General features: G+C 42.1%; 1 protein-coding gene across 3 annotated transcripts in view; it reads left to right on the plus strand.

Moving 5' to 3' along the window:
* BRF1 (BRF1, RNA polymerase III transcription initiation factor 90 kDa subunit) overlaps window positions 1-27,617 on the plus strand; it is a 176,963-nt gene that overhangs the window by 35,576 nt on the left and 113,770 nt on the right. For all 3 annotated transcript variants that reach the window (XM_017807459.1, XM_017807460.1, XM_017807461.1), the window contains one exon: window positions 12,170-12,343. In XM_017807459.1, the coding sequence (XP_017662948.1) occupies window positions 12,250-12,343 (94 nt within the window). In that variant the 5' untranslated portion in view covers window positions 12,170-12,249. The remainder of the gene's footprint in view (window positions 1-12,169; window positions 12,344-27,617) is intronic.

The raw sequence follows: 27,617 nt of genomic DNA on the forward strand, positions 1-27,617 counted from the left end.
CTCAGACTCTGTTGCGTGAACCATTGTTGAGGGTTTTGCTGGTTTTTTTTCTTTTTTCTTTTTTTTTCTTTCTTTCTTTTTTTGTTTGGTTGGTTGGTTGGGTTTTTTTGTTGGGATATGCCCTTAATACAATATTTGATTTAGGAAAACTAGAATGGAGTGGTGACTATGGAAAAAAAAAAAAAAGAGGTGGGAGCTTGTGTAGGTGGGTCTTTGCTGTACAGGGCTGGCTGGTCTGTCTGACTGACAGTGGGTCTGTGGTGCTCTGCTGCCAAACTGAGCAGGATGAAGGCTGTTGTACCCAGTCAGCAGAGGTGAATCTTAGGGGAGGAAAGAGTTGGTGGGATTTTTTCCCTTGTTCTGTACCCTCAGAATACAGAATGATTCTGTTGTGCAAAGCAGCCTCTCTCTTCAGATTACAGTTTTGCAAAAGTCTAAGAACTCCCTTTAACCTAGTAAATCATCTTAGCTCATTTTTCTTATATGGAATCACTCTATATCATGCATTTTTCTTGTGTTCTTCCATTCCTGGATTCATATGGTAAGCAGTGGGAGATTCCACCAGTTCCCTTGGGAAACTATTATGAGGTCCAGTGAGTTTTGTTGTAAGGTCCTGTTAACATAGTGCTTACATTTTCCTTTAATTTCATGTTATTAGTCCTTAGGCATGAACTCATGTTTTTATCTCTTTATGACTTAAACTTCTATCATCTTCCAGAAATCTACTGATCTTGTGCTCTTCTCTTAACAAATTTGGAGAAGGCTGCAAGTTCAGTCTCTGTGTCTTTAAACACCCTCCCCCAATATCCTAGCTGTGCTCTCAATCTTTAATTCTAGGGTGATCAGGGTTCCTGAGGAGGAGAACAAATCCTAGTGTGAATTCCTTCCTCCCAGAACAGTTGCTGATGGATGACATCCCATACGTAAAAAGTAGCCTCATACAAAAGGAGGGGATTGCAAGCAAACAGATATCATCCAGTGTGTCAAATATTTTCCAAGAGGGCCACGTTGGCCCTCTGGAAATACGTAGATGACATTGTAATTTTAATTCTTCACTGGAACAGTCTGTACATCTGACTTATATAAATGTTATTGTTTAAAGAAATATAAGGCTGTTCCTGAAATACGTGTATTCTCTCTTCAAACATAAATCTCCTTCCAACTCTAGGCTGAAGCAGATAGCACAAGAGACTGACTTGATAAATAGCATCACTGATTCACTACATTGTTTAGCTGAGATTTGTGGCAACCTTCACTTACGGTCAGTTTAAAAAGGAAGGAAATGCAAGGTTGAGGCTGAAGCCCTCTCCAAAATGTCCTCCATCATCTATGGGCAGTACACAGGTGCAATTACTGGGGCAGTCGTAGCTTTGATCTAAACAGGCCGTTTGTGGTGGTAAAGGAGAGCAGCTCCTGCAGGATCACATTGCTTGCAGGATATCTGTGGCTGATGGACTCAGCTGCCAGGGACAAACTAAGGGCAGAATTTAATTCTTTAGCTGCAGCCTGGATAAAGACTGATGCTGTCTTACCTAACTGCCAGCTTTCTTATCCCTTCTGTATAAAGGAAGAAGTATTTGACCACTCGTCAGCTTCATATAAAAGTACCTTAAATAAGTATTAGCCTAATACAGTCTTTCTTGCTTTTGTAATGGCTCTGTGCCTCTCCCGGCTTGATTTCAATTCTTCTCCCTTTCTGCTTCCATTTTTAGATCATGTTTTATCTCTTATCCCTTTGATTTCTTTAATAACTCCCTCTTTTTCTTCACCTCCTCAACTACTTCTCTCTGCATCCTTTTTCCCTTGATGCCTTCTCGCCATATTTCCATTTTTTGAGGTGATTTAAGAAATTTGCCAGTTAGATGATATTTATGACATTTTTACTACTGAAATGACAGTGTCATCTTTGATTGCCCAGTGGGTAAGGTCTGGATGGGGAGAGAGTGCACTTTATTATATTTGCATGAAGAACTAGAGGTGAAGGAAAAGAAAGAAAAAAAAAACCAAAGCCCGAAAAACAAACCCCACAACCAAAATCAGAATTCCAAAGGAGTTTTGGGCTCACAGGCCTTTTTCAGTCCTCAGGAAGCAGCAGAAACCTTAAGTCAAGTAGAGGTTGAGAGCAGAGTGGGTATTAGCCTCTGTCCACAAGGTCCTTCCTGCCTGCACAGTTGGATGATGGAGAGTGGGAAATAACTTACCACAAAGAGTTATATTTTTGACAGAACAACTGGCCTGCAGAGGAGCAGGGCTGAACTCTAGGGGAGGATAATTGTTCTGCACGTGTCTGAGGACAAGTAAATTCTCAGACATATTATAAAAGGTGAATATTAAAGGTGGACAAGGAAAAGTAGGAAAGCTTCACAGGGATATACAGGGGCCTCTTGGCAGGAAAAGGGAAAGGCTGGACTGGCTTTTATAGCAGGGAATTTGGATTAAACAGGAAGGAGGTTTTTTGGATTTTTTTAAACAATCCTAGTATGTGTGACCTTATCTAACAGTTGCTGCAGTGCAGCTGAGAAGTGGTAATTGTTCAGCTGCAGTAATTCAGTTACTTCTGCTCTTGTCCCTGTCCCTTGGCCTCAGTGGCAGCTCTGGCCCAGGGATCCCATCAGCTCCTGCATCCACCTCGTCCATGTGAAGCACCTCGACTCCCACGGCTCCTGTCTGCTTCCATGGTGTCTGCAAGACTGAAAAATGGCTCCCGTCAGTTTTCACTCTTCTTTGCCTGGTGAGAGCCCAGATCTGCAGGGAAGGCACAAGAACGTGCTGTCAGCGAGCAGATAACACTGTGCTGATTTATATGCTGCTCGCATCTGTAAAGTTTTCCATTGCAGCAGTGGATCCCTTTGTGCTCAGTCTTCATTTTTGTTTTGTTTTAAAGCTTTTGAGAACTTTTACCAAAAGGCAGTGGATTTTTTTTCCTATATTGTACTGTATTCATGAATTTTTCTAGCTGTGTACATTGATGACAATTGCTTGTTAGTTAAATGCTTTTTACTTTGTAAAAGTATGAAATAAGTTCTATCTCTGATAATGTAGGTTTTTAAAACTTTAAAAAAGTGATCTCTTCAAAACTGTCAGATTATGTCATGAGCAAATCTTTTTTTTTTCTTGCAGTGACGTAGAAATTATTTTGGGTGGTTAGAAGTAGTGCTTGGATCAGCAGTAATGCTGTCTGACAGCAGAAATGTTCCATTTTTTGTTGTGACAAGAGTAACAATTGGTAATTGATAAGTGTAGGGGGGAATAAGCTTTACTTGTATATAGATACAGAAAAATCTCTAAGAATAACTGTCATTTAAAATGTAATTTAAAAAAAAATAAAATCGCTGTCCAAATAATACAGAGGAAGATTAAAGCAAGGCCTAACTAGTGGTGCTTTCAGAAGGAAATCTCGCATGTCCAAAAGCTACCAACCACTACCTGAAAGTTCTTGGTATCTTAAATTTTTCTTTCCAATTCCCTTAATGTCAGACAGGTAAGGATTTTGCCACATTAATCATACATATTCTCACACTTCTTGCCAGTAGTGCAGCTTTCCAGCTGTTTCGACTTTGAAACAGCTGCAAATCTTCTGCAAGTAAAAAAACTCAGTTGACTAAACTTTTGGATACGAAGAAGTCCGTATTTGCTTTCTCCCCAAATTAATCTGAAGCGACCTGAACCATGCTAATATACACATAACTGAGGAGCACGTTAGCATTTGTTTGAACAGCAGTAAGTCAGACTTTAGTGTAAGCTCGTTTGTACGGGAGGAGCAGCGAGGGCTGGGAGCAGTAGCAGGGAAGCGGGGGGAAGCGTAGGGATAGTGTGTACTTTTCTCTTTGACCCATTTAGTCTGCAGTCTCCCATTTGCTTTAAGTCAATCCACGTGTGCTTGGCCGCTGACAGCATTTCTCCTCACCCCAGCCACATTCTGCTGCCGGTAGGGCTTGAGAGGCTGCGTGTTGAGTTATAGGAGGGAACTGGTCCAAATGGAAATTTAACTTTTTTTTGTTGTTTGGATTGATTTTCAGCAGAGCAAATTCCCTCATCTGTATCCGCATGTGGCCATGTAAATGTCGAGTTGGAGGTGGGAACGCTGTCTGCAGGAACAGCTTGGGCTTTAGCTTGACTTAAAACAGTCGTGATCCAGTTCCTTCAGATGCTGGTGAATCAACAGATTTGTGGGGTTTTCTTGCTTTTGTTTTTTTTTAATGTCAGCATCGGCTGTGGTTTTCCAGCATGACATCAGAAGTGAAGTTCAGTAAGGACTTTATGAGCAAGCAGTTCTTTAGCTGTGCTAAAAAGAATAATTGAGCAGGGCTAAGAAACAAGCAAGCTGCTGTCTTAAGGATGATGGGGAGGGAAAGAAAGGTTAGGTGCAGCCCCTGAATAAACTGTATGGCATCTAGTCTGTTGCTGAAGTGGGAGTAGCAGTCAGATGGATAATGGGAAATGCCACCTGTGAGGAAAGCAGAATTCCAGGAACTGAATGCAGAAAGTCAGAGGAACTGCTTACGATGCCAAATTTTTCAGACTGGGTAAGACAAATTAATTCAAATGGCCAGTTGCTGTATATGATAAGAGGCTGTCCATGTGGGAGTGGTATCATAGGATTGGAGAATGGAAAACAAGCTTGAGGAGGGGGATGGGGGAAGTTATGTGGGCGCTTTGCAGGCCTACTTTGGCATTAATTAATACCGGGGCCAATTTTGAGGGAACGAGTACTTAAAGAAGTACGGGTGAGTGCTGAGAAGAGATGTTAACAGCAGATTTTCTAGGTGAAAGAAAAGTAGCTTAGTATCAAATATTTAAGAAGTGGTTGGAGCAGTGACCACTATCTGAATTTTTAAGCCATTAATCTTAAAGATGCATGGTCGCTCTCTGTAGCTGAATGGGTGGATGAGCCTTTGACATGCCATGGAACGGCTCTACAAGGAGAGACAGGGAGCTGCACCTGGTAGATGGGGCGCTCTCATGGGAGGCAAAATGGATGGGTTGGATTGTTGTCAGCAGGCAGAGAAATTGAATACAGGTCTCTGCACTGAGATAGTCTGGGTCTGGCCCTGCAGAGATAAAGTGGAGGCATCAATCCTTCAGTAAATAGGTCTGGGTTAAGTCATCTTTATTTCACAAGGTTATTTTTAACACGGATCAGTTTACTGGTTTGGTTTTCTGTCCATCGCCACAAACAAAAGTTGTGCTGGCGCAGCTGGTGGAATATCACAGGAAAAGGGCCTGGAACAGTTTTATTCTGCTGAGATAGCAGGAACAGAGTGTACCCTTGGGCAGTCTCTGGAGCAGGTCTGCCAGGTGACACAGGCACTGGGATGCATCAGTCGGAGAGGGGCCAAGTGTTCACGGACTCCAGGTTGCTCAGCCTCGGGACTGGCACATCCCATGGAGGAACAGGGGAGTTCTTGTGTGGAAGAGCCTCAGTCTGGGGATGTGGGGTGCACCCACAACTCGATGGTGGCAAGATAGGGATTTGGAGCCAGGCTGAAGTTAGGCAGAGCCTGGGCATGAGGCCAGCATGTTCATCACTTTGCTCATGGGCAATTAGGTGTTACTGGGAATAACTCTTAGCTATCCTTGATAAAATTAAAGTTGTTATTGTGCTGGCTCAGCACTGCTGCAATGTCCTGCTGTGCTGCTACTTTTACTGTTCGTTGGCCTTTTTCCTTGCAGGCTCACAGGGATAAAGCTGCTTCTTGCTCCCGGTATTGTGTGTGGCTGGAAATGCTCAGTGTGATCCCTGCAGCCATTGCCTCGCTTCCCTTCCTGCCTCCCAACATCACTTGGGCTTTAAATGTTTTCTTGTCTTTGATCATGGGACTCTGCCCTTGATTAGGCTGCTGGGACCAGCCTTCCTAAGAGTAGCTCCACTGATGCTCCTGGACTTTCCCTGTTGTGCCTTTGTTTGTTTGTTTTACTGATTTGTAATACAAATAACATAGAAGCCTGGCATGGAGCAAAGAGCAGGAAATTCATTCAGGCTTTGAGCTGGGACTTGCTGAAATTGAAAGATGTGACAAAGAATGCAGGGATGCTCACATATAAAAACTGCTCTTTTTTCCCTTTTTCAGGAGTTCTGTTGGGTAGCTTTTTCAAAGAAAGAAAAGGACTGAAAACCCAAACGCAGAATAAAATCTGCACATAAAATTCAGTTGGTAAAGTAATTCAAATGCTGGAAATAAATACCCAAGTGAAAACCATCCAAAATGTTTCCTTTAATAGAATCTAGTGTTTGTTACCATAACAATCCTTTTGCAAAAAAAGGATTAGTGCTGTTAACATGACTCTGTTCCCCGTTTCAGGTAGCGCTTGTTTCCAGGGCCCCTCGAGCAAATCGCAGAAAGGGGTGAAAATCCATATGCCTGGGTTTTGATGATGCAGTTTAGTATCATAATAGCAATTCATTTAAGTTCTGGCTGTTATTCCCCTAGAAACTAATGCTCTGTACCGACAATGCTGCTGTGAAATAGCAGCGTCACAGTCTCTGTCAGACTGAGGGAAGGGCTGCAGATGAGCAGGCAGAAGCCAGATAAGAGTAGCATAGAGCTGTAGCTGCTTAACATTACTGACTTTTAAGGGATCCAATAAAAAGGTATGATTCCTCTTCCATAGGGGAAAAGAACAAGATGTTTCTGTAGTAACGAGATCATAAAAGAAAGAAAATTGCTCATAAAGAATGGGTCTGATTTTACCTCTTTTTCTGTTTTGCTTCTATTATAACTTTAGCTGCAGTTTTGCTATCAACTGCCTCTTGTGTAAGCATTTAATGTTACCAAGATATTCTGCAAATCTATTTTCGTGACAGTGATTTCTGGCCTACACATTTTGTTTTGTAATAACCACTGTTTCCTCTGTCAAAAGAATGGAAATTATCTGAAATAAAAGGATAGTAGCGTTCAGGGGTCCTATCTGAATTTGTCACTTCAGGTCTGCTGTGCCAGTTCAAAGCAGAGAGGTTGGCATCAGATGAGAAGATGATGGTGTTTCTTTCAGCACGCTGGGAATAGATGGGTAGAAACACTTTTTTTTTTTTTTAGTAGGCTTGGAACTAAAAGCTGAAAAGGGCCTTTTGTTTTTTGATGCAGATTCAGGAGCGTGATAAACTTTACTACTTGGTAGCCTGGGAACTTGAATTTGTGTGTTGCTTACAGAAATACAAGCTTCTCTCTCTCTCTTTCTTTCTCTCTCACTTCTCCCCCTGCCTCCCCCTCCACCCCGATGGTATGATGAGCCTTTGAGAAATAAATGGGAATTGCGTGGTGTGTGTCCTGTACGTCACAAAATTTCTATAGTTTCTAGACTTTTATTCTTATGCTCTTTAAAGAAGAATTTATTACTGTTTCACTGGTGAGAGAAGGGGGAGAACTTTTGAAACCTCGCTGCTGAGCTTGTCCTGCCTTTTTAAACAGACACTGTTCCTTGTCCTTTTCCCAGAGACACTTAGACACCACTTTAATGCCATCACTAAATTGCAAGGTACCGTGAAGTGTAAGCTTTGACCTTAAAGGTGCTATTTCCTGTGGTTTAAAAAAAGAATCCCATGATCTGTCAAAAACCTTTAAGGCCCAAAAAGAGGCAACTCATATTGCAAGTTACTAATAAAAGATGCACCTAGTAAGAGATTTGTTTTATCCCTGTATATTTTGTCTTATTTGTTGTACTTTTGCATAGCAGCTTGGAAAAAAATGCGATACCTAGTTCTGGCTGTTCCACACGATGATATTCCTTTTTAGTACTGAGAGAGTAGCTGCAAGGTTTTACAGCAGCGTCACATCCAAACTTTTTTAAAAGCTGTTCTACTGGATGAAATGGATAAGGAAGTCAGGAAGCTGTGCTCCTGAGTGTTCTGTAACCCAAAGCATGGCAGGGTTTAAAGGTGTGTTCTTCTCTGTGCAGTAGAAGTTCATTGCAGTTTGTAACACTGCGATGGAATCTGGTGAAAAGCAAATGGAGCAGATTGCTAATAAATTGCATTGTAATGCTGGATATTCCTGCTGTTTTGGCTGAGATCATGGGATCATAAGGCTTGTTGCACCCTTGCAGTGAGCTGGACCGGCTCCCTGCTCACTGGCACCATATGGTCAGACTGGCAGTGAGGGCATCAGCCGGCCGTGGGGGCTGGTTGGAGCCACGCTGGTCATCAGAGCAAAGGCTGGAGGCAGTCGGGAGATAAACAGCAAGTGGAAGGTTATGAAATGCCACCCAGCTAGCGAGGAGCAGTGGGAGTGGGAGGACGTTCAAGGGCTCATCGACATAATGCAGTGCTGTAGGTCTGCTGGAGGGAATTGCTCATCTTCCCAGCCCTGGAGCTTGCAGCTGCTCGGCAGCTCCTCCCTGCACTGACCCCAGTGCTGGGGAGCAGCATCCCAATGCTTAGCGAGGTTTTTGGAAGTTACGAGGACTTCTCATGTTCAGGACTGGCGGTATGAATGAATATTTGGTCTCTGTTCATGTTTGTCAACAGTAACTGGAGCACTGGATAGATTTGTTTTGATCAGTTGTTTTCATAAGCCCAGTTCCTCTGTGTATGAACAGCTGCCCTTCAGATACCAGATTAAATCACTGTACTTATAGTTAAAGAAAATACTATGGAGATGAGTTTTTCAGACCCGGAAATGTCAGATTGGTGAGATTGGCAGAAAAGGTGGGAAGTCACAGAATTACATACTTTTGGGTGTCACCTGACTGGGATGAGGGCAGTCTATAGTGGTTTGGTGCCATTCTGCAGCACTGGGGTGACAGCCATCTAGCTGATACCTGCCTTTTCTTGGACTCTGTGAAGTAGCTTCCTGAATCTGGGAGGGAACTAGTAGGAGTGCAAGGTATCTCGTGTTCTCTGTGGAGAAATCTGGAGGCACGATTGCTAATGCTAACTTTTCCAGCTATTTTTTGTCAGTGTTACATAAGATACCAGAAAAATAGAATTTCGGTGTCATGTTAAATTCGGGGGGGTGGAGGTGGTGATGGGAAAACAACAAAGCTTTTGATCTTTCTTTGGTAAATAGGAGACTGGTTACAGAATGTAAATGTTTATCTTAGATGATGCTGTAAGCAGTACATTTCTTTCTCTCTACTCACAGATGAGGACAGAACCAAGTTAGTCATCAAGATGCACATAATTTTTAGGATACTTCTTGTCCTGTATGAAGTTGTTCATTTTGGGAATAAGCACCAGTGTAACAGTTGTCTTCTTTTTCCATGGACTGTATCACTGACATAATACCACAAAGCAGCTTGAGGGAGTCCTAGCACAGAGAATTAAAGCCTTCACTGGTCTGCTGAGGGTTGAGTAAAACATTGTAAGAAGTAGCATTTCCTAAGTGGACAAGTACCCTTCTGTGCTCTTAGATCTCTTTTGTCAGTAGACAATGACTGGTCACCCCTAAAGTAATTCTATTTTAAAATATTGATGGTGGATGACGAGCTCAGCTAAAAATGCATAGATTACTCAAACAAGCATACTGTTTACTTAGGATGAATTATGATGAATTAATTATTAATTATATTTCAACATCTGAAATTAAGAAAAGGCTAAATACTCAGAATATTAATGGTAGCTTGGGGATGGGACCAACTCAGTGGTGAAAATAGCTTATGAAAGATATGAATTTCAAGTATCTTCCCTTTTTTCCTCTTATGGTATGCTCTTTGTTTCTGAAGTGCCCTTTGAGGTGGAGCCCTGAATGAGAGCAGTGTTCTGGGAGAGGGATTACCTGGTAATGCGAATGGGCCAGGGGAATGCTGGGGAAGAAAGCTCGTGGATGCTTGTCCTGTTCTTACTCTGCATCTCCAGCTCATTGGGCTGTTCTCTCGTGTGCACCAAGAGCCACATCAGCTGCTGCTGTGCTGGTGGCCTGGGAAGCTTCCTCATGTCTCTTCTTGTTTGGTGGCCTGTGCCAGTCTGGTCCTTGTGGAACCAGGTGGGTCTTGCATCCCGGTTCCATCTTTAGCCCAAGAAGCATTCAGGAGTGCGTGTGACTCTTCCTTGGCGTAGGAGACACTCTTCTATTTATGTTTTTTCAAAAGCTTTACTTAAATGCAAAATTTGGACAACACTTGAAACTGCTGAAATTGTTTCTCGTTATCATCTGCCTTTGTGATTTTTGGTACACTGAATTAGACCATCTTACTTGAAGGGAATGCTGTGTACTGGCTGCTCCAGAGATTCCAATCTGGATCTCTCTATGGCTGAGAGCGAGACACATAGGCATGTCTGTTTATTTTTTTGAATGGTTGTACATCTGCATGTAGTGCCACAAATCTACAGATGGCTGTTCTTGGCATCTCCATCTCAGCAGCCATGCATAGCAAAATACAACCAGATAAAATACAATAAGAGGATAATAGGATAAAACCAGGTAAAATAGCTCAGATGATGAGAAGAGGTGATTTTCCATAGCCTCCCTGATGCATGCTGACCTCTGGGGTGGACTTCTTTGGGAAGTGGTTGATCAGGGAAGCTGCTTTGCTGCCACTGCAAAATGAGTTTTTATTTAGTACTCAAGTGCAATTTTTTCACCCAAATGAGCACAAACTGATTCTTTCTTAGGGACAGAAGAAACAGCATACAGGTTGAGAAATGAAATAAAATTCAGGGGAGGGCAGGTGCTGGTTAGTATCTTAGTTTTAAGAAGGTGTAGTATTTGTATTTGAGGCTGGTGAGTGCCAGTCCAGAGCCTGCTGATGGCAATGGAAAAACTATTCACCTAATGGGCTTTGGATTACTCTTGAGTAGCTTATTGTGCCCACACCTCCCTTGGAGAGTGGTATATCCTTCCTCTGCTCTTACTTCTTCATACAAATATGTTACACCTGGTTGACCAACGTGCCTTAAAAGAGATCTCAGTGGTGAGTGTGCTGATTTCCACGTGTGCAGGAAGGAGAAGCTGTTCCTTTGTGGCAGCTCCTGTTTGGCCGGAATCCTGCTGACCCCGGCTGCCTGGCTGGAGTCACTTCTTATTAAAGCCGCGTTGAAGCCGCATCTTTGGCAAGAGGTTGTTTGGAGGTGGAGCATTTTTACCGTGTTATTAGTGATGAAGATGTAGGGATTTGCATGAAATTAAGATGTGTGGTCTGTGCTGGGGCTGGTGGTGTTCTGGTAAGCATCCTGTGGCTGCCATCGCTTTCTGTGAGCGGTGGTGGCTGAGGGCACAGCAGGCATCGTGCCCCCTTCCGCAGAGCTGCTCATGACATCTCTGAAGGGAACAGATGAGTGTTTCCTGTGAATACACGTGCAGAAACATCTGCCCGGCACATTAAATTAAAGGATTTTTCTTGATGTGCTGTCTGACCCCGTATGCTGAGGAACTTGAGTGCTCTGTTTTCCTCATGACTTCCCCCATCTTTTTCTTAAGCTGTCTTTTCGGCACACTCTTCCCGAAGCTGGAGCTGGACCTTGCTTCCCGCATCTGTCCCAGCAGCTGGACCACTTCCTGCCATGAATCATCCAAAACACACTTTTTTCTTTTTATTGTTTTATTTAAGGGTGAAGGCACATTTGTTCTCCCGAAGCCACAAACTAATCGAAGTAGTCTGGCAGCCAAACCTTAAATGAAGGCTGGGGTGCAAAAGTGTTCGGAGGGAGGAAGTGCCCCCCATCAATGGGGATCACGGGCAACCTTTCCTTGTGGAAACAGAGCTCCTTTCCTTGTGGGCTTGGGTTGTGGTCAGAGGAACAGCAAACTCCATCACTTCTTGGAGAGCTGCAGCAAAGCATCTTCTCTATTTGCACGTCAGTGTCAAACATGCTGGGACCTCTGGCTTTTGGAAGTTCATTGCTACAGCCAAACAAGTGCTAATTGTCAAATGATGTTAAGGGAGGGGGTCATAATCTTTTGTCTGAGAAGTCTTGGCTATGGTTTGGATCCTCTCTGGGATTGATGTTTGTGGCTTAGTTTTCCAGGGCTCATTGACTGCATGTGTTTCAAGTCTAGCAGTCCAAAACAAGGCTTTTTTTTTTTGGTTTTGTCTTGAGGAGCTGAGGCTGAATAGTTCCTGAAACTTGGGAGCTCATTGTATTTCACACAGAGATGGAATCCAAAAACCTCCCCTTGGGTTTTTTTTTTAAAAAAAAAAAAAAAAAACAAAACGAACCACCAAGAGACTCCAACCCAAAAGCACATTAACTGCGCGGTTGTTAAGCTTTTCTTTTCCTTGTTAATTTTTCTAGGGAAACGTCAGATTCACCACCTGGGAAACCAGCTTCAACTCAATCAGCACTGTCTGGATACTGCCTTTAATTTTTTCAAGATGGCTGTGAGTAAACACCTAACCCGGGGGAGGAAGATGACCCACGTAATTGCTGCGTGTCTCTACCTGGTGTGTAGGACAGAAGGAACTCCTCGTATCCTTTCACATTTATAAAACATAAAGGACATTATTTTAGCAAGTCAGCTATCTCAGTTGGACCTTGTTTCAAAATGTGAAGAGGTAAGTGTTTAAGAGCTAACTTGATCACTGCTGGTTTTGTACAATGAAGTGAATGGGAGTGTTTCCTGTGGTTCAAGTACGTTTGTTCCCTTTCTAAATGTACAATACTTTGTATTTAATGCTATAAATGTCACTCTGACTCCTTTCAATAACTCTAAATTTCTTCTTTTCCAACATTTTCTTCAAGTATAAAATTGCACTTTCCCTGTGCTTTGCTTGGAATTATTATTTGTGGACTATTTTTTTGTTTATTTTGTTTTTCTTTTAAAACCAAATGGCAGTTAACCCCAAACATCCTGCAGTGCCAACATCAAAGAACAGAATAGAGTTTCAGTGGGTTTTCCATCAACATATTTGGATTTCCTTCTTTTAATACTTAAAGGAAGGACTTAGAGGTATCACTTCTGTTTGAGAGATGTCTGATAAATTCTGAAATTTGCTCAAAGATCATACAGGAAATCAGTGGCTGAAAGTGGAACTGCACACAGGGCAGATTTGCAACTGAGTACTCCTTACTCTGCCATCCCTATTTTTGTCCTGGAGAACTTCATTAAAATCCATATAAGCTTTAAATACTGATGACCATCCAAATTAATTTGTTTTATATATTTTTATTTCTTTTATGTTGTGTTTCAGTTCCTGGAATTCAGGATTTAGTAGCAAACAATTACTTCTGTTGGATGTGGCTCTGGGTGACCAGGTCTAGTGGAAAGTGTCCCTGCCCATGGCAGAGGATTTAGAATGAGATGATCTCTAAGGTCCCTTTGAACCCAAACCATTCTATCATTTTATCATTCTGTGATAAATATTCTCTGAAAAATATTCTACGATTCTATGTTATTTTAGTTATTTTCTACTTTAAAGCAGTATGTGCATATCATCAGTATTCTGTTTGATTTGATGCTTTTTCTAGATTGCTGCTCTCATTCTACAGTTTTGCAGTTGGACAGCTTAGCTTTCCTTTTAAGACTGAGATGATTTTTTGGTTGTTTCAAAAACTGTGTTCAGTATTCTGTAATTGGTGCTTTCTGATAGTGTTGTGGCCATTGCATTTGGGTGTTTAAAAAAATACGGTTTTGCTGGAATAATGGAATTAAAACGAAGGTTTGCCTGTTACCCTGGTCTTTCCTGATGTAAAGTCTCTGTGAGTTTTGAACAGTACCACTCCATCATTACCATAAAGACAGTGTCGATTTTAAAGTATTGCAAATATTTTGGTAATACGTTTTTCAGAGAACTACCTGAAAGAGGATAGGTTTAGATTAGGTATTAGGAAGAAATTCTTTACTGTGAGAGTGGTGAGGCACTGGCACAGGTTGCCCAGAGAAGCTGTGGATGCCTCATCCCTGGAAGTGTTCAAGGCCAGGCTGGATGGGGCTTTGAGCAGCCTGGTCTAATGGAAGGCGTCCCTGCCCATGGCAGGGGGGTTGGAATGAGATGATCTTTAAGGTCCCTTTCACGTTCTGATTTATTTTTTTTTATGCCCATGTCACATTTTTAAAGTAATTTATTTACAGTTGTCATTTGATATTACTGAACGATAGCCCAGCCATAATATGCAAATCCATTTCTGCCCACTGCTAGTGATAAAACAGCATTTGAAGCAGTGCAGGCTGTAAGAGGCAGATAGGTACCCTGTAATGCACAGCCATCTGTGCAGCAAGTGTGGCTGACGTTTCTAGCAAACAAAACAAAAACTATTTGGTTGGTTTTTATCCTTCTTTTAAGTATTTCAGCATGTATCTAAGTTATATGCAAGATGTACTGTCTGGTTGACACTTCATAAATACCTAAATTAATTTCCCAGGTTTCTTTGTTAAACGGAGGTAATATCCTGTGTGATACTTCACTTGAAATACTAGGAGTAAAGTACAAATAAGACTGCAAAGATAAGCTCTGTCTTTCTATATGAGTATCACAAAGTACTCTACCCTCACTTGCATGGTTACTGTGCTGCCTGGGAATCAAGAAGTTCAAGTGCATGACCATATGGTTCAATTTTTTTAGTGTTTACTTTTTTAAAAAAAAAAAATCCATTAGATAAACTTAATTTTGTAGCTGATATTAAGAATTTAACCATGTCCCTTTGGGAGAGGGAGTTGATTCAACCTCTGCCTCTGTTCAGCTGCGGGTTTGGGATTTTTTGTTTTGTTTTCTATCAGTATTTAAAGTCCAGTGTAGTTTGAAAAACAACCCCCAAATAAGTTACAGACTCTTGAACATTGAAATATAAGTTCCTTTTTCTGGTATCTTATCCTTTCATGAGAAACTTGAAAACCTGAGGGCTACAGATTCACGTTGCTGACCTTTGAGATTAAAATACATTCAAGGCTCCGTAGATTAACTATGATGATCATTATCAGTGTGTTATATTTGGTCCCAGCTTAATTCTGTCAGTAAAGACATGCTACAGGAGGCAGGGGTGACCCCAGGGCCTTTGGGGCAGAGGGACCCAGAGCAGGTGTAGAGGACAGGCACGTGACAAAGTGCTTTTACAAGAATGAAGATGCTTGTTCAGGGTGATGAACTTGCCATTGGTTTTGGTCTTGTGGAGGAACTTCCAAAGAGGGCTTGAAAAGAGGAGCAATGCACTGTATAACACTGTACCAAGGATGTGCAGTATTTGTAACAGTTGAAGATTTATATGCACTGCTCAGTAGGTTTCCTGAGTTTAAAGTATTCCTTGTCATTGTGTTTGTTCTAGAACTCTAATGAAGAAATTTGTGAGAAATTTAGAAAAGGAGGTTAAAGGCTGAAGATTGGAAAATGTATTTTAGAGGAAAGAGGTAACATGGAAGAAATGGCAAAGGGCAGCAGCATCCTCAGAGCTCAGAGACAGCTCACAGGCTTTGGGTGGCCCAGATAAATTGACAGAGTGGCTTGGGAGTCAGAGAGGCAAGAGTTGTAACCTGGAAACAAATTAGTCTCTGAAATAGAAGACATCATGTTTCTTAAAAACCAGTATGGTAGAGGGAGCAAAGAATGTATGTGGCCTGGGGAGGTGCAGTGGGATGTAGTCAGGGACCAAAGTGGCAGGAGACGTTGTATTCTTGTGGCAGAACCAAAGGAGTGGGAAGCATTTCCAGAGGGAAAACAGAATTTAATTGTGTCTGCAAGTTCAGTTGGAGGGAGTGGAATGTATTTATCTGACGTGATGATCTGCTTATTCTTCTTTTTTTTCATAATGTGCATGTCGCCAGCCGGCCTCTGTGAAAATGTGAGGAATATTGTAGCCAAGTCTACTGGTGCAGTATGAATTATGCCTGAATAAACCTCAGCCTGAAATAGGAAAACATTATGTTCTCCTTGGTTCTTATGCGTTATTTAATTAATGCAAAAATGCAAAATATTCTGGTAATGCAAATTTTTTTGATCTGAAAAAGTGGTTCTGGAACTTAAAGAGACCATAAAAGTTGGTTTGTCCAAAGTGCGCCTTTTATTTACAGACCGTTAGAAAGTTTTATATCTATTATTTGAGATGTGAATTGATTTATATCAGTTTATGGTTTTTATTAGTTTATGTGACACAAAACCCCACAGTGCAGCAACTTTGGCATAGCTTTTCATTTGCCTTCTTATATTACTTGTCAGTGTTAATGGTTTCGAGGGAGAACGGCTTACAAACCATTAGGTGAACTGGGGAGGTGTTCCATCATTTTGATGAGTTACCTATAAAAATTTTGATTTATTATTCCCTTTCTAGAAAATGTCTATATTGTCAGTGTCAGAAGTAAAGATATAATGAAAAAAAAACACATCTGAGGGAGTGATTTTTAAAATCCTCAGGTTTGATGGAACCTGTTGAACCTGTTGTCCCCCTCGCAGGGACTGAGCAGTGCTGAGCATTTCCAGTGATGTCTGACTTCCTCTGGCACTGCCAGCGCTCCCGGCATCTCAGACTCTGGATTTTAATTTGTTTCTTGGAATAGTAACAGTCCTCAGTTGTTTCTCTTTAATGTTTTGAACATCTTTTCCACACCTACATATGTTTGAATGGAAACAAAGGGCTCTTTAGCTGGTCCCGCCGTTCCCGAGAGAGAGAACGTGGGAAGAGCCAGGCAGGGTGTTTGAGTGACTTATGGGCTCAGCTGTAACCTGTGGCTGCCCCAGGGTCACTCAGGAACAATGAGAGCCTGGCCAGGATTTTCCAGGTGGGATATCAGTTTGTTTTAATCAAGGAACATTTCATTCTGTTTGTAATCCTTTTACTATACACAACTGTTAGAAAAACTGTACAACTGTCCACTATTCCGTGTAATATTTTCCAGCATTACCACCTGGGGTCTTTTATAGCAGCATTTTACATGGTAAATGTCTTTCATTCCACACACATGCACCTTTTTTATTTATTTATTATTTTTCTTTGAAGCTCTCTGAAAAATGCACCTTTAGTTGTAAACCAAATTTGTTAGAGCACAGTAAATAAAACCTTTTCCACATGAGAAGAGTCCCTGCAATGTTCCTTCACCATCTATCCTATATAAATATCCCTCTGTTTGCCTCTGGAGGTAAATTCAGGGCAGGTTTCCCCCCCTCCCTCCAGTAAAGCTCATCAGTCTCAGTGCTGGAGGGGCTTGCTGAGCCCTTCCCTCCACCTGGGGCTGTGCAGCCTCCTGAGTCTGAGTGACTCAGATGGTCTTCAGTGGCTTTCTGAGGAGTCGAAGGACAGAGGTGGGATCCTCCCAGGGTCAGGCCAAGGCAGCCAAGTGAGGCTCCTCTTCTGAGCTGCTTGCGAAAGAACATTTCTTCTAAACGTCTAAGAAAAATAACCTTAAATATGGGCGTTGGGAGCAGAAGGCTGTCAGGAGAACGTTTGGTGCCTGGAAGTCTTTCAGATGTAAACTTGCTCTGGGTGGGAAAGTAAAAGGCCCTTTTCTTCCCTGGCTTCCTCTGCCCTGTGAACCTCCCTTTTGTTTGAGGGAAGATCATGAAGGCATTGCCGGATCCCAGCAGGCAAGAAGGTTTTGGAAAAAAAAAAGGGCATCTGAATGGGGCAGCACTTTGTTATTTCCTATCTGTCTGCAGTACTTGTACTTTATTGCCAAGCTATTTGAAAGTCTCCTGGTTTAATGTGTTTATTTTCATGTCACAGTAAGGGAAGCTGAGAGTATTTATCTTCATTTCCAGGTGCAGGACTGAGGCTAAGTGACACATTCAGAGTTACCCAGAAAATCTGTGATGGAATAAGGAACTGGTCTCTTTAATCCTTGGTTAGGCAGCAGCTACTGAGCTTTTCTGCCATGTTGGTCTTTGCAGGAGAAGTTCAGCTAATTCCCTCTCGAGCATTAGGAAGCTCTGTTGGCTGCCATGCTGTCCTGGGAAGCTTTGTATAGCCTTGCCATGAGAACCTTTGGTGGATACATTCTTTGTTTCTCTACTAACACTTCAAGGTCTGTCTTTGCAAGGAAAAGGGCAAGACTTCCTTTTTTATTAGAAATGAAAAATTAGATCTCCAGCAATCTTTTGACCTCCACTAAAACTTCCTGGAGCCAGCAGGCCTAGTGTTACTGATTAAAAAGTTAACTTTTGAAATGAGGCTTTAATCAAGAAAATTTCAGAGCTGTGGCTAGGGAGGTTAATAAAACCATCTTCTATTTCTCTTTGGTTAAGGACTTTCTCTTTAGTAGCTGACCTTTTACTTTTTTTTTATTAACTACTGTTGCATTGAAAATATGTTGAGTGTGACAAGGAGATAAGAGAATAAAAATGGATTTTGAATTGTGTAGTTAAAATACATATAATGTTTTGTAAGGCAAGTTACTCCATTTCAATAATTTTGTTTCGGTGTGAGGTAAAGGATGCCAAGATCTTACTTCATACAAAGTTGAACAGAATATATTCAGTTGGGAGGGACCTACAACAATCATCCAGTCCAACTGCTTGACCAATTCAGGAATGACCAAAAGTTACAGCATGTTGTTAAGGGCAGTGTCCAAATGCTTCTTAGACACTGACAGGCTGGGGGCATCAACCATCTCTTGAGGAAACCTGTTCCAGTGTTTGACCACACTCTTGGTAAAAAAATGCTTCCTGATGAAGCATTTGCTTGGACTTGAAGTCTTGGAAAAGCCTTGTCCACTTAATTTCAAAATGAAGTTTTAAAATTGCTGTGTTTTTGAGTGGATAGATTTTAGCTGGAAGAGTTTCAATCTCTTAATAAAAAATTGCTGCCTTAAATAGGGTGTGGCTGTTGTTGCCCCATGTTATTTGCATCGATTTCCAAAGAGTTAGGTGTTTGGTAATGCTTGGCTTGTGTGATCATTCCTATTTGGTACCACAGGAGAAAATACTGGAGATGCAGGGAAGAGGGCAGCCAGGGACAGCAATAGAAATTAAATTTCTGCACCTTAATTTCTCCCCACCACCCCCTCCTCCAGCCAGGGCTGGGACTGCTGGATTTCAACAGCAGGGCTCATGACCTAAAGCCTGCATATCCAGTCTCCCTTTCCATGGAGTGAGGGAGAATCATATCTTTCCCTCTCAATAATGCCTTACACATTTTTTCCCTAAAAAGAGATATGTATAAAGCAAGTGTGGTGCTGAGAGAATGAGGTGTTTTGTGTTTCCAGTTGGTGGGAAAGTAAATTTTCCTTTCCATGTGCTTGTTGACGTTGTTTGCTCCGTTGCGTGGCTCCGTTCTCTTCCCTGCTGCATCCCCTCAGTGCCAGGGCTGCTCCTGGCTGCTGCTCCTGGCTGCTGCCCCGTGCTCATGGATGGGCGAGGCAGGAGGACCCGGGGCTGTGTCACTCCCAGGTGTCTCACCTGGCCTCCAGCTGTATTGCAGAAGAGCCTGTGTTTCCCCAGGTCCTGTGCCATATCTCAGTCTGCTCTGGATGTCTTTGTAGTACCTGAAGTGGTGCTGGAGTACTTGAGTGGTTCCACTTGTGTCTGGTGGTTTGCAGTGTCTTCTAAAGAGAATTCTCTCCGGAGTAGAAAATAGCCTGAAGCATTTCAAACTGGTTGTGTGGCCCTGCACCCTGGGGGACAGGGCTGGGGAGATGGTTAGTGGCTGTCAGGGTCTCCTCTTGTCCCTTGCGTGGGGGGGGATGAGGGGGGGGAAGCCATAAACCTTCATTGTGCATGACTCAGATGTGGCAGGAAAACAGTGAGTGTGATTGCTGACTGGTATTATCCTGCAGGGTGCCCTGCTCTGGAAGTCATCGAAGCTTTCCACTGGGAAACTGTAATTTTAATGTGGAGATTCTGTACTTGGGTGATTTTCTTTGTTCCTTTAAGATTCTGAAAATACAAAAGGGGAAGGGAACTTTACATTGTGGTGTGTGTCAACTCAACATCTGACTGTTTAAATCCTTGTGCTAAATGCCCATTATGGATGCTGCAGGGAGGGAGGGGAAAAGCTGCTGTAAGTGCAGTAGTGATAATTGACCCACTTAAGAGAGCTGCTCTAATTTCGCATGTTACAGCATCCTGGAAATTCAGATAAGAATGTTGATCTCTCCAGCTAATAGGATTTCTAAATATATCATCCAAAAGAAGCAGGAGGACTGTAATTTTGTGTGTATGTGTGTGTGTTCAGGCTAATGTTTTGTTTAAGAACTGCACACTCTGAAAATCTGCTTTTCTGTTCACTTGTTACTAACTCAGGATAAAATAGAACTTGACCTCTGGTGCTGGGAAGGGGAGACCTGATCATGCCCCATTGAATTCGCTGACGAAATTCTCCCCAGCTTTTGTGTAGAGGGGTGACCAACTTTTTCCTTTCAGGATGTTGGTACCCAGCAGGTGGCTCAGACTGTCAGCTTTTCCATAATGCAGCATTAAACAAAGCATCTGCAGAGATAGAGAGGGGGACAAGGTCACAAGATGGCCTAGCAAGATTACAGATTTTGGCTGGTTTCGATAGCTTTGTTTTTCCTCATTAAAGGGAAATTTTGAACAGTAAAGGTCAAAATAATCCTCTTCTGAAGTCTGTCTGCAGAAATACTTCATTGCTTTGCAGAGCAGAGTGTTTCAAGTCTCTGGACAATTCTTTCTCAAGCACATCGATGGGTATGACTGCTCTGCTCTGCACTGGTATGGCCTCACCTTGAGTGTGCAGTTTTGGGTGCCACAATATAAAAAAGATATAAAGCACTTAGAGAGTGTCCAAAGGAGGGCAATGAGGATGGTGAAGGACATTGAGGGGAAATCATATGAGGAGCGGCTGAGGGCACTTGGTCTGTTCAGCCTGGAGGAGACTGAGGGGAGACCTCATTGCAGTTACAACTTCCTCGTGAGGGGAAGAGGAGGGGCAGGCACTGATCTCTTCTCTGTGGTGACCAGTGACAGGACCTGAGGGAATGGCCTGAACTTGTGTCAGGGGAGGTTTAGGTTGAATGGTAGGGAAAGGTTCTTCACCCAGAGGGTGGTTGGGCACTGGAACAGGGAAGTGGTCACAGCACCAAGCCTGACAGAGTTCAAGAAGTGTTTGGACAGTGCTCTCAGGCACATGGTGTGACTCTTGGGGTGTCCTGTGCAGGACCAGACGTTGGACTTCAGTGATCCTCGTGGGTCCCTTCAAACTCAGGATATTCTATGACTGCTGGAAACCCTGGGGTTTGCAGTCAATAGAACTGCTACACCTACACTGTTATAATTCTGGAGATCCTTGGCCCTTGCCCATTATACCTTCCTGTGTTGGGACAAAAACAGGTATCACCCTAACCCTTTGAAATGAAGGGACAGGCCTTACTCTGTAGGCTTCTGGATTGGATCCACTGAAGCCTTTGTTGCTGTGGGCTTGAATTACATGATGGGTAATTCAAGGAGAAGTGTTTATTGTTTGGCAACCCTGTGCTCCATCACCATGTCGGGCCTTGTGTAACCCAGAAGGACTTACAGCAGAGGCATCTGAGCCAGATTTCTAATGAATGCAATAGTGGTCTGTTATTGCATGCATAAAAATAATAATTAATGAAATTAATTGCATGGTCCGTCCTCTTAGTCATTAGGTTGCAGTTTGGGGTGTCTGAAGTGATGAGACATTCTCATGGCAAAGGTGAAACAAGAACCAGAAGCAGGGAACTGGAGAGCTACAAAAGCATCAGTAATACCAGATTAAAAATATGAGGGACAGCCCTCAGTGGCAGCACTGAGAGGGGGTGATGCTTGAAACGTGGTGGCAGAGACATGGGGGATAACGATGGGAACAACATCAGGATGAGTTCTGGGTGATGGATGAGAGGAGGGAAATGTGATGGCAGAGAGGCCTCCTTCCAGGGAAATAAATACAAAGGAGGGATGATAAGGAAGGGATCACACCTCTCATGTCTTTGACCTTCAGCAATCCTTGCATGCTTGTGAAAATAAATATTTAACAATCTTCTTAAAGCTTGTTTGAAAGAGGAAATAATTAGGTTGGCTCTCTGCTTAATACAGAGGTTTATCTGTGCATCTGAATTTTGGGGCTTATGTCAGCAAAACCAGCATTATAACTGGGTGGTGTTTTGGGCTGATGGGAGCTAATATGTTGCTAACACCAGCTAAATAAAAACCAGTGTGGTACAGCCGGTCATTGTGTAGCACATTCTTGCTTTTGTCAGAGGATATGCGGGATATGCTCTGGGATGTGGAGGAGCCGCTTCCCCTTCCTTCCCTGCATCCCCACCCCCCTCTTAAGAAAAGAAAAAAAAGAAGAAAGAAAAGACAAAAAACGTTACCTGATGCTTTGTTTAAATAAATCCTGATAGCAAAGATGATGAATTATGGTTGATGTTTTTGATCCAATCACTAAAAATATTCCTGGTTGTAGCCATCACTAATATTTTATGCATTTTAATACTTTAGAAGTCAATTAGAAAATTAAATGCTCTCCTTCATTAAAGTAGAAGATTGTGTATTTGAATTTTAATGCAGTAAGAACGCTGCCTTAGAACACAAATTCATATTATTAGATTAATTAAGATCAGTAATGCAAAATAGGGTGAACAAAAGCCAGTGCGTTGAGACCTATAAGCCCTTCTGTGCTTGCTATCTGCAAATATTTTAGCTTGAGGTCTTCACAAATTGTGTCCATGTTCATCATATTAAGTCTTATGCAGCTTTTTCTGTCTTGCAGTTTTTGATGTCATAAGAACAAAGTGAAGGTATATCAGAGAAACAATATTACCCATCAAATTTTGTTTTGTAAAATCAGGATTTATTCTCACACCTGGCCTGGCCTCGTATCTTGAAAGTGGTCTTGATAGTGATTTCTCACATCCTAATAAAGTATAAGCCTTTTAAATTCTGGTGAAAGTACATCTGAAGAGCTCTCTTATTTTCTTTAGATGTTTCTCACTGGGATTTTGTTTGCATGACGTAGTGTTCGTACACAAACCTCAAACTGGAAATGCTTTTCAATGAGAGATTTTTAGCATTTTGTAATCCCATGCCAAGTAAAATTGTGAGCTGAGCCTTTTCTAACCTTTTCCCTGTTAGTCTGCCTTTACAGCAAGTCCGTGTCCTTCCTCGAAGGCAAAAGAAAATGTCTTTTAAGTTTAACTGCCAGACTGGCTCAGTATTGTTGTAAGTATGAATGATGTAATACTCAATCACATGGTGGTATGTCTGCTATTTTACCCTCTTTGAGAGAGAGAATAATCTTTCCATCTTATCCAGTTTCAGCAGTCTGGGAAAATAGCAGCCTTAAATGAGACCCAAAACAACCAAAATCTTGATTTCTTCCCGAGCTTTGCTTTTGAAGCCAGATGTTCCCCATGTCTTCTTTATTTTGACTTGCTAATTGGAATTAAGATGTTGAAGATAACGTGTGCTTTGAAGCCTGTGTATTGTGTATTTTATTTAGATTTAATCCTTTAAACATTTGACAATAAAACATAAATTGCGGAGCTCTCATCTTTAGATCAGCTGTAAGCGAATCATTTAAGTTTTCAACATCCTTCCAGTTTGAGAGAAACACAGTAGTCTCAGTGATGTTTTGACTGCATGTGTTGGTAAAGTGCTATGAGATTTGCTAATCAGTATTTTTAAATGGAGATATATAGCTATTTCTTCAATGAAGGAGCAGCTTGTCTGCCAAAAATAAAGTCTTGGCTTATGCCTTGACAGGGAGTAGAAATTGGAATGCTCTTCAGATTCCTTTTGTATTGGTAAGCAAGGAGGAATAGTGAACAATATATTTTAAGTTGTCATATGTCATGACAGAAAGCAAATTTTGAAAGAGGGAAAATATATAGACTGAAAATAAAAGCGTTTTAGTGTGAACAAAAAATAGTGTGTAACTTACAATAGGCTGTGATCTTTTTAATATGAAAACTGCAGGTTTTTATATGCAGTAAAACTGCATATTCAGCAACATGACATTCTGTTAGTACTAACAGAAATGGGAAAGCCTTTATTAAATAAAAAACAGAACCCCAAACATTGCCTCTGTCTTATTGTCAGGAAGAATTCTCAATTTATCTGTTTTACAGTATTTTTCCTTCTGCAATTGCTCCTTTTAACTTTTCATTGTTCTTGTAGTGGCCTTGCAGTTTCCAAGGGGAAACAAAGTTGTTATTGTCATTTCAGGTAGTGTAATGTGTGGCACTACTCTGGGACAAACAATGAGCTGGTGTTTCAAGTCAGACTGCAGAAAATTTGAGAGGTTACCTGAACCTGCTTGTTTCTGAGAAAGCACCAATGTGTCCTCACTTTCCGAGGCTTTTGCCCCCTTCTAGTTGCATTAAAAATACACTTTTTTCTCTTCCCTAATGAATCCATGGCTTCAGAGTAATGAAGTTCTGCCTGTTCAGCTCCAAAGGCTGGGAGATTATAGATGCTTTTCTGTGACTTTTGCTGTTGGACGAAAGAGCTGGGCCGTCTGAATTGAGACCATTTCTTTTGAAATTTGCCATTGAAATTGCCACTAGACCATCCCTGACCTCCAGGGAAATGAGGAAAGAAATGTAAAATAATTTTTAGTCATTACTGAAGAAGTCTTCTTTTAAAGAGACATCGGGAGTTTTCAGCTGCTGCTTCTCACTTGGTACCTGGAATCAGAGAACATTCTATTCTCTTCTTGTCTGGAGTTGAAAGTTTGGTTTTCCCACCTGAGTACTGTTAACTTCTGCAGAATCCAGGTTGAATTTTCTTCTCTGTTTGAAAATTTCTGGTCCTTAAAGGATCAGTCTTCTAGAGAGTGCACCAGATGGACTGCATCTGTGCTGCAGAGTCCCTCTGAGGGACTCCCAAATCACTGCATTCTTGTCACATCTGGAGGACCCAGTTCATTGCCAATAATTATTTCCAGCGCATATTCAGATTATAGTTTTTCAGTTGAAAAATATTTTTGTCAATGTTCAGCTTAATATTTATTATCATCCACGTAGACTCTAAGCTTTTACTGTGGCAGAGGAAAGCAACTCAAGTATTGACTGCTGCTGTACTCATTCCTCAGACTTTGAATGGGTGGCTTCAGTGTCTGGGCTGTTTCTCACAGTCATTCAATGGTGAAACAAGAGAATGCTCCAGTCCTTGGTTTCTGCTGATCATGTTGGCAGCTCTCCCAGCAGAGCTGTGAACTGGTCACATTTCTCCTGTTTCAGCAGGAGAAGTTGAGAGCACAATCAGGACCCAAGACCGTCGGCTGAGAGGTCAGAACATGAGGACAGCTTCACAAAAAGAAGCTTCAAAGAAATGTAGCTTGAGAGGAGTGTTTCACTACAACAGTCCTTCCTACTGAGAGGTTCTAGGATGGGAGGAAAGAGAATGCAGAGCACTGTCCCCCAGCTATCCAGCAGCCAGCGAAGGCGTGATACATACACCCTTTTCCATGGGGACCTCCACCTCCTTTGTGCAAAAGCTGTTCCTTGCCTGGTCAGTCCCAGCCTGTTCTCTGTCAAGTGCATGAGGCTTTTCAAGAAGTTCAAAGACAGATGTTAGCCTGGTTCTCCAACCTTCTGAGATCCCTCAGAATGGCAGCCCCACCTTCTGACGCAGAACTGCTCCCCCAGATTGGTGCCACCTGCAGAGCTGCCCAGGGAGCCTCTGCCTCAATGCCTCGCTGCTCATGGAGACAGTGCTGACCCTGAGAGATACCTGCAGTTACTCTCTGCTAGCTGGACTTTGTACTATTAGTCACAGCCCTTCAAACCTGGCAGTCCAGCCAATTTTATGCTTGTCTTCTAGGCCAGCAAGCCAGGCCATGATGTCTCAACAACTTGGCTTTAAGAGCACGGTGGCAAACCATGCATTCAGCTTTGCTGAAGTCAAGATGAGCAGCATCCACTGCAGTGCCAGTGAGCTGGTGTTGGTTGGGATGCCACTTTGCACAAGGGTGCAGCTGAACTGTCAGTCCACAGGGCAGTTTTTTTGGCTTGTGCTCTGGATGAAGAATTTCTCTTTGCCCAGAGTCCAGAGCGATCTGTCTTTGTAATGGGCAACACGACAGGTGCTCATTGATTTAATTTCAGGGTTTTTTTAAAGGAGCGGTGACTAAACGCTCTTCCTGACTTGCACAGACCCCAGATTCGCTTCCATGAGGGGAGTTAAAAGCCGAGAGGGTAGTCAGGGCAAGATCCTGCCTGTTCTCCTTTTGAAGCTGTTGCTGTGCAGTCTGAAAAGCAAGAGCTGTGGGGCCAGGAGAAAGGCAAACAAGTGGAAGCTTTTGTAGGTGAATGGCCAGGCTTAGAGAGGGTGTATGCCTAGTTCAGTTTCTTCCTCTAAGGATATTCCTGTGTGTTTCCTTTCTTACTAGTATGTTTATTATATATGATTCTATTGACTTGATATGTAAACAGTTGTGGCAGCAGGACTGTAACTCCAATTTGCTTCCTCCCAGCTCAGTCTCCTGGTGATGGAGGTGTAGAATTTATGGCATTTTATGGAGCAGGTCAGTATTGCAATCCTCCTCTTCTGACTGGAGAAACTGAGGCACAGAAGGGAAGCAAAACGACTTCTTTATCCAATGTTGATATGTTTGTGTCCCATGTGGATCTATACCTCTTACTGCTGCCTCCCATAATGTAGCAGCCCTGTTTTACATATTACTCTTCTGTTTAATTTTGCTAAGGCCCTGGAATATACTTTTCAAGGTATATTGGCTAAACCCCTTGCAATTTTAAGCTAAAATTGGGAAGAGGAGCGAGTTCTGCAGGCTCACTGGCTCTGGTATTGCCTTGAACTTGTTAGGCAAAATTCTAGGCTGAATGTATAAATCTCAGCGGTGGGAAAAAAGTTATCATTTTTCTTGAAAGCTTTGCAAATATGACACAATCAGTGAGCAGCTGTAAACATGAGACTCACAATAGCATTCTCAGTTGTTGTTCAGAACAGAGCTGTATTTTAGGAGCTTGCCGTCAGCATACTGGAGAATGTTATTTGCAATTACACTGCTAGGTTACAATAAAACTACTGCAAGGCTGTGTGAAAGGCGTCTAAGGAGATCTTTCCCAGCATATCACTGGCAGTTTTTATTTTCCCAGAGGCAGATGATATGTACATCATTACTGGCTTGTTTTTTGCTTTCTCTCATGAAGAATTCCAGCAGCTGAGATAAGTTTACAGCTTCTTAAAAACTGATAATGACAGAGAAGTCTCTGTGCTGTAAGAGAGACGTGAGATAAGTGCTTGCCATTGCTACGGCATTCAAAAGGAGATAATACAGGGATAAAAGTTTAAAATGACACTTCAGGAAAATACCACATTTTCCATCTTGATTAAAGCCATCTAATGAAAGTTGTTAACTTTTAAGAACGTGAGAAATGCCATTTGCAAGTAAATTAGTTTCAGTTTGTTCACTGACTGATGCTGTGCAGCATTGTTTTGGAATGCTTTGTGAGTTCCTACCTAAGTAAAATAAATATTGTCAGTAATGCCAACAGAATTGCAGTATCTGTGACAAGTGAATTGCACCAGATTGCTTACTGAATACCTGAGTTTTCAATAGGATATTGGTATGTGTATTCTGGCCCCTTCCTACCCTCTTTCCCCACACACCTTGCCCCAGTAAAGGGTTTTTCTTTTATTCCTTAAGGATCCTTTCATAAAGATGAGTAACCTGTAACAAAGGACTTGACACTTGCTTTATCTTTTTTTAACAATGAGAATTGATATGTGTATTTACAAAGTGATTTTAGAGCAAATTGGTGCAAAATGTAATTAAGTATTAACCTGAATAAAGGATTTTAAAGTTCTTATAGGAGGAGCCTAGCTATATGTGATAGAGGCATGAACATTAGGACTGTCATGCTTGAAAGGAAGGGCTA

This window comes from Lepidothrix coronata, unplaced genomic scaffold (genome assembly GCF_001604755.1).
Source record: "Lepidothrix coronata isolate B3197 unplaced genomic scaffold, Lepidothrix_coronata-1.0 Scaffold19, whole genome shotgun sequence".
NCBI classification, from domain to species: domain Eukaryota; kingdom Metazoa; phylum Chordata; class Aves; order Passeriformes; family Pipridae; genus Lepidothrix; species Lepidothrix coronata.